General features: G+C 66.6%; 2 protein-coding genes across 2 annotated transcripts; one reads left to right on the top strand and one right to left on the bottom strand.

The window, feature by feature from the left end:
- Positions 1 to 7: 7 nt before the first annotated feature.
- On the top strand, positions 8 to 2242 carry LOC129198990 (uncharacterized). Its single transcript, XM_054808683.1, has 7 exons — positions 8 to 40; positions 165 to 237; positions 332 to 396; positions 812 to 865; positions 1241 to 1294; positions 1428 to 1476; positions 1590 to 2242. The coding sequence occupies exons 2-7, from the start codon at positions 201 to 203 to the stop codon at positions 1697 to 1699; spliced, it is 369 nt and encodes a 122-aa protein (XP_054664658.1). The 5' UTR covers positions 8 to 40; positions 165 to 200; the 3' UTR covers positions 1700 to 2242.
- A 184-nt stretch (positions 2243 to 2426) lies between these two features.
- Positions 2427 to 6182, bottom strand: PKMYT1 (protein kinase, membrane associated tyrosine/threonine 1). The gene is made up of 7 exons (XM_054808669.1): positions 6061 to 6182; positions 5926 to 5976; positions 5176 to 5242; positions 3812 to 4418; positions 3540 to 3712; positions 2637 to 2923; positions 2427 to 2531 (listed from the first exon to the last, which is right to left on the bottom strand). The coding sequence occupies exons 1-7, from the start codon at positions 6180 to 6182 to the stop codon at positions 2450 to 2452; spliced, it is 1389 nt and encodes a 462-aa protein (XP_054664644.1). The 3' UTR covers positions 2427 to 2449.
- Between the last annotated feature and the right edge of the window lie 527 nt (positions 6183 to 6709).

Raw genomic sequence — 6709 nt, 5'->3', positions numbered from 1 at the left:
CCCCAGAGCCGCCGGGTCTCCACCGCCCACCCCGAGCCGGGTGAGTTGGGGGGGGGGGGGGGGGGGACAGGGGGGGTGTGGGGGTGGGGTGACACTCCCATCTCCCCTCCCCCCCCCCCACCCCCCTACATCACCCCCAATCTCCCCTCCCCCACCCCCTCCAGGACCCCGCGACCCTCCCCCACCCCCCGAAGGGGACGATGACTACAGCAACGAGCCCTACGCCACCGGCTACATGTGGGTCACGTCCCCTCCCCCCACCCCACCCCATCCCCCACCCCACCCCTCCCCCCATCCCCCCACGCCCACCCGTGTCCCCTCTCGTCCCCAGCGAGGTGCTCCCGGACCAGGCGGCGCCGGATGGGACCCCCCGGGGGGGGGACAGCGAGTCCTCGGGTGGGCGACGACCCCCACGTGTCACCCCACGTCACCCCACGTCGCCCCACATCACCCCCCCCGTGTCACCCCACATCACCCCGTGTCACCCCACATCACCCCCCCCGTGTCACCCCGCATGTCGCCCCACGTGTCACCCCACATCTCCCCACGTCACCCATGTCCCCACGTCACCCCACATCTCCCCACGTCACCCCACATCTCCCCACATCTCCCCACATCCCCACGTCCCCCCACATCCCCCCGCGTCCCCCCCCACATCCCCCACGTCCCCCCGTGTCACCCCACATCCCCCTCCCAAGGTCCCCACATCTCCCCACCCCCCCAAATGTCCCCCCCCCATGTCCCCACGCGTGCCCCACACCTCCCCACACCTCCCCACATCTCCCCACCCCCCCTGACCCGTCTCTCGCAGCGGCGCCGGGTGAGGAGTACGAGAACGTCCCCGAGGGAACCCGCAGCTCCTTGGGTGAGACCCACGGCCTGCCCCATAGCTCTGCCCCATAGCTCTGCCCCACAGCCTGCCCCATAGCTTGACCCATAGCTTGACCCATAGCTTAGCCCCACAGCCTGCCCCATAGTCTGCCCCACAGCCTGACCCATAGCTCTGCCCCACAGCCTTGCCCCACTACCTTGCCCCATAGCTCTGCCCATAGCCTGCCCCATAGCTTGACCCATAGCCTGACCCATAACCTTGCTCCATAGCCTGCCCTATAGCCCTGCCCCACATCCTGCCCCACAGCTCTTCCCCATCGCTCTGCTCCGTAGCCTGCCCCACAGCCCTTCCCCACACCCTTCCCCCACACCCTGCCCCATAGCCCTGCCCCACACCTCTGCCCCACAGGTGACAGCCTGGAGTACATCAACGTCCCCCCGGCCGGTTCCAGCCCCCGTGACGGTGAGTATGTGGGGGGGGGTGGGTGGGTTTGGGGTCCTGCCCCACAGATTTGGGGTCCTGCCCCACAGATTTGGGGCTGCCCCACGGATTCGGCCCCTCTCCCCCCCCCATGACCCCCTCCCTGTCCCCACAGCCAGCGAGAGCGAGGACTACGGCCCCGACTACGAGAACCTCTAGCCCAGGTAACCCCAAATTCCCCCTTTTTCACCCCAAAACTCCACCCTGCCCCCCCCAACCAACCCCTCGACCCCAAAATCCCCGTTTTTCACCCCAAAACTCCCCGTTTCTCCCACAGGCCCCTCGACGCCAGGATGGGGGGAGCCGGAGCTGCCCAACCCCCACCCCCCCCCCCCCACCCCGGGACCCCCCTTAATTTATTGTGTGTCCCCCCCCAAAAAACTCTGACGCATCCTGAGAAGGGGCCGCTGCCCCACGGGACCCACAAATCCCACGGGACCCACAGATTCCCCCCCTCCCCCCCCCCCCATGGGACCCATAGATCGCCCACGGGACCCATAGATCTCTTACGGGACCCATAGATCCCCCCATGGGACCCATAGATTGGCCACAGGACCCACAAATGCCACGAGACCCACAGATTCCCCATGGGACCCACAGATCTCCCCCAGGGGACCCATAGATCGGCCACAGGACCCACAGATTCTCCCCATGGGACCCATAGATCACCCACGGGACCCATAGATTCTCCACAGGACCCACAGATCACCCACAGGACCCATAGATCTCCCCATGGGACCCACAGACACCACAAGACCCACAGATTTCCCATAGACCCACAGATCCTCCCCCAGGGGACCCACAGATCTCTCATGGGACCCATAGATCTCCCCATGGGACCCATAGATCGGCCACGGGACCCACAAGTGCCACGAGACCCACAGATCTCCCCTGGGACCCACAGGTCCCCCACGGGACCCACTGATTTCCCCCCCCCCGGGACCCATAGATTGGCCACGGGACCCACAGCCCCCCCCCCCCCCCACTCCCAAATAAAGCCGTACCCCGAAGCCGGAGCCGTGGGGCAGACGTGGGGTTTGGGGAGGGGGGGGGAGGGACACTTGGGGGGCAGATGTGGGGCCCAGACCCATAACCAAGCGGGGGCGGGGCGAGTGTTGCTGGGTGGGGGGAGGGACTTTATTTGGGGGGGGGGTTGGGCTCTTCCGGCTCCTCCTCGAAGGTGAGGCTCCGTCGCAGGCCGCCCGTGGGGCTGGGGGATCTGTGGGGCAGAGTGGGGGGTGTGTGTGTCAGCCATGGGGCAGAGCCTCGCCGTGGGGCAAAGGCTTCGCCGTGGGCCAGAGCGTCGCCGTGGGGCAGAGCTCACCTGGCGCCGAGGGGTCGGGGCGGGGAGGAGGAACATCCACCCCACGGCACCCTCTCTGCCCCACGGCGCTGCCCCACACATCTCCGGGAGCCTCGGCCCCACGGCGTGGGGGGGGCTTTGTCATCATCATCGTCGTCATCGTCGTCGTCATCATCATCTTCCTCCCAGGGGCTGGGGGGGGTGAGGGGGGGCGGCAGCGGGGAGCTGGGGGGGGTGGCGGGGGCCCACAGCCATGGGGCTCTACCCCATAGCGCGCCCCATAGCTGCCGTAGGGTTTGCCAGCAGCCCTGGGGAAGAGGGGAAACGATGAAGGATGTGCCGTGGGGCAGGGACCCGGGATGTGGGGCGGGGATAGGGGATGTGGGGTGGGATATTGCGCTGTGGGGCAGAGACTGAATGATGTGGGGCAGGGTATCTCGCTGTGGGGCAGGGACGGGATGATGTGGGGTGGGATACGGCGCCGTGGGGCAGGGACATGGGATGTGGGGCAGGATACAGCGCCGTGGGGCAGGGATGGGATGATGTGGGGCGGGATATGGCGCCATGGGGCAGGGACACGGGATGTGGGGCAGGATACCTTGCTGTGGGGCAGGGACAGGATGATGTGGGGCAGGGACAGGACGATGTGGGGTGGGATACAGCACTGTGGGGCAGGGACAGGGGATGTGGGGCAGGATATCTTGCTGTGGGGCAGGGATATCTTGCCGTGGGGCAGGGACAGGGGATGTGGGGCAGGATACCTTGCTGTGGGGCAGGGACACAGGATGTGGGGCAGGATATCTCGCTGCGGGGCAGGGACATCTCACCGTGGGGCAGGGACAGGGGATGTGGGGCAGGGACAAGGACAATGTGGGGCAGGGACAAGGACGATGTGGGGCAGGGACACCTCGCCGTGGGTCTGACCTTCAGCCAATCATCCAAGCGCCTCAACCCCTCGTCAGCCAATCGCGTGACCGCTCTCCACCTCCCCGCCCTCTTCACCGACCCCCAACCCAACAACTCCTCCGCCGTGGGTCGCCGCCGTGGGTCCAGCTCCAACATGGCGCCCAGCACCTCCCGTAATTCGGCCGAAAACCCTATGGGGGGGGGTGGGGGGTGGAAGAAAACAATATGTGGGGCGAACCCACCCCCCACCCCCACATACCCCCACCCCCCCCCATAACCCTGCCCCATACCTGACGCCGCGCCGTGGGGCAGCCCCCCGCGCCTCAATTCCTGCCACCCTTCCCCCGCTTCCGGCAGCCTTTTTCCGACCCCCAACTCCAAAATCGTCAGACCCAAACTAAAAACATCTGCCGGGGGTCCAACCGACCCCCCAAAAATTTCCGGGGCGACGTAACGAGGATCCCCTCCCCCTCCATCTTTCCCCTCCCCCCATTTTTCTCCCGGCGTTACCGAAACCCCAAAATCGATTAATCGACAACCGCCGGGCGCCAAAAGGACGTTGGCGGGTTTGAGGTCGAGGTGCGCTATGGGGCGGGCGTGAAGATGGCGGAGGGCGAGGAGGAGGTCCCACAGGTACCCCCAAAGTCGCCACTCGCTAACGGGGACCCCCCGTTCACCCCAAATTTGTCTCAAGCTGCCGGAAGGGCAGAATTGGGTTTGGAGGTAAAGGCGACCGCGTTCTTCCCAGCCCCATAGAAGGGGGAGGCAGTTGGGGTGCTGCCCCACACGTCGGTGTTTGGCGGCTTCCGAGAGGCGACGGAGGCGATCGAGGGGACCCCGGAAAGGGCGGAGGGAACGTTTGATGGCGTAGAGGCGGCCGTCGTCGAGGCTGCGGACCTGGCGGGGGCGGTGGTGGGGGAGAGACCTATAGGTGTGGGGCTGGACCCATAGATGTGTGGGGCAGACCTATAGATGGGTGGGGTGGGACACAGAGGGGTGGGGCTGGACCCATAGGGGTGGGGTGGGACGCGTGGATGGGTGAGGGAAGAGACAGAAGGATGGGAGGGGACCCATAGGTGTGGGGCTGGACCCATAGATGTGTGGGGCAGACCTATAGATGGGCGGGGTGGGACACAGAGGGGTGGGGTGGGACACGTGGATGGGTGAGGGACCCATAGGTGTAGGGTGGACCCATAGGTGTGGGGCTGGACCCATAGATGTGTGGGGCAGGACCCATAGGTGTGGGGCTGGACCCATAGATGTGTGGGGCAGACCTATAGATGGGCGGGGTGGGACACAGAGGGGTGGGACACGTGGCTGGGTGAGGGAAGAGACAGAAGGATGGGAGGGGACCCATAGATGTGGGGCTGACCCATAGATGTGTGGGGCAGGACACATAGGTGTGGGGTGGGACCCATGGATGGGTGAGGGACCTATAGGTGTAGGGTGGACCCATAGGTGTGGGGCTGACCCATAGATGTGTGGGGCTGACTCACAGGGACGTGGAGATGGGGATTGGACCCATAGGGATGTGGGGCAGACCCATAGCGCCGTGGGGCAGACCCATAGCCATGTGGGGTGGACCCTTAGGGATTGGTGACCACCCCACCCCATGGGTCAGACCCCCCCCGCCCCTCCCCCCCCCGCCCCATACCTTATAGACCTCCCCGAAGGAGCCCTGCCCCACACGCCCCAGGACCTGGAAGCACTGACGGAAGAAACTTTGGGGGCGGGAGGGATCGTAGAGGCGGCTGGGGGGGGGAGGGGTGAACCCCATCTCCCCTCCCCCCACCCCCTCCCCCTCTATGGGGATACCCTGGGGTCCCGGCAGGGTCCAAGCGGGGGTTGGGGGGCGACCGGAGAGACGACTGAGGCTGCGGAAGGGGCGGCGGGGTGGGGGAGGGGGGGTGAGGAGGGAGGGAGAGGGGGGAGGGGGGGGGGGGAGGGGCATGGTGGGGGGAGGGGAGGGGGGCTGGGGATTGGGGGGGAGCGGGGGGAGGGGGTGTTAGTGAGGGACAGGCCTTGACCCACGGTGCGGCTCTTGCCCCACGGATTTAGGGCTGCTGCCCCATAGTCCCTGGCCCCACGGATCCCCCCCAGCCCCATAGATCCCCCCAACCCCATAGATCACAGATTCCCCCCAGCCCCACAGATCCCCCCCCCAGCCCCCCAGCCCCATAGATCCCCCCAGGCCCACACATCCCCCAGCCCCACAGATCCCCCCAGCCCCCCAGATCCCCCCCCAGCCCCATAGATCCCCCCCAGGCCCACACATCCCCCAGCCCCACAGATCCCCCCAGCCCCACAGATCCTCTCCCAGCCCCCCCAGCCCCACAGATCCCCCCCAGCCCCACACATCCCCCAGCCCCACAGATTCCCCCCCCCCAGCCCCTCCCCCACTCACCTCCCCCACCCCACTGAGGGGGTTCCCGGGTGGGGGGCGGGGTGCCACGTGCTACGTGGGGTGGGGGGGGGGGTCCCGCGTGGGGGGGAAGGGGGGGGGGGGGGGGCTGGGCACCCCCCGTTCTCTCCCGCCAACGGTTCCCGCCAACGGTTCCCGCCAACCGCCGCGCCGGCCACGCCCCCTTCCCCTCCCCCCACGCGGCAACCAATCAGGAGCCGGCCACGCCCCCTCCGGCCACGCCCCCTCCTCCCTGCCATCGCCCCTCCCCCCCCCCCGCACACCCCCAAATCCGCCGGGTTTGCCCCCATTTTTTTTTAAAATTTTTTTTTTTATTTTATTTTATTTTCGGCGCGGGGAGGGGGGGGGAGGGGCAGGGGCTTGGGGGCCCCTCCCCCTCCCTCGGCAGGGTGGGGTTTTTTTTGGGGGGGGAGGGGGGGGAAACGGGAGGATTTGGGGGTCCCCTGTAGAGATTTTGGGGTCCCGTAGTGGTTTTTGGGGTCCCCTATAGAGATTGTGGGGGCCCCTACAGAGATTTTGGGGTCCCCTATAGGGTTTGGGGGCCCCTGTAGAGATTTTGGGGTCCCACAGTGGTTTTTGGGGTCCCCTATAGAGATTTTGGGGTCTCCTATAGGGTTTTTGGGGTCCCCTACAGAGATTTTGGGGTCCCATAGTGTTTTCTGGGGTCCCCTATAGAGATTTGGGGGGGTTCTCTGTAGGGTTTGGGGGTCCCCGTGGTGTTTTTTGGGGTCCCCTATAGGGTTTTGGGGCACCTGTAGATATTTGG

The sequence above is a fragment of the Grus americana genome, chromosome 39 (assembly GCF_028858705.1).
Source record: "Grus americana isolate bGruAme1 chromosome 39, bGruAme1.mat, whole genome shotgun sequence".
NCBI lineage: Eukaryota > Metazoa > Chordata > Aves > Gruiformes > Gruidae > Grus > Grus americana.
The sequence above is the reverse complement of the archived record's forward strand: the minus strand, read 5'-3'. Positions and strand labels throughout refer to the sequence as shown.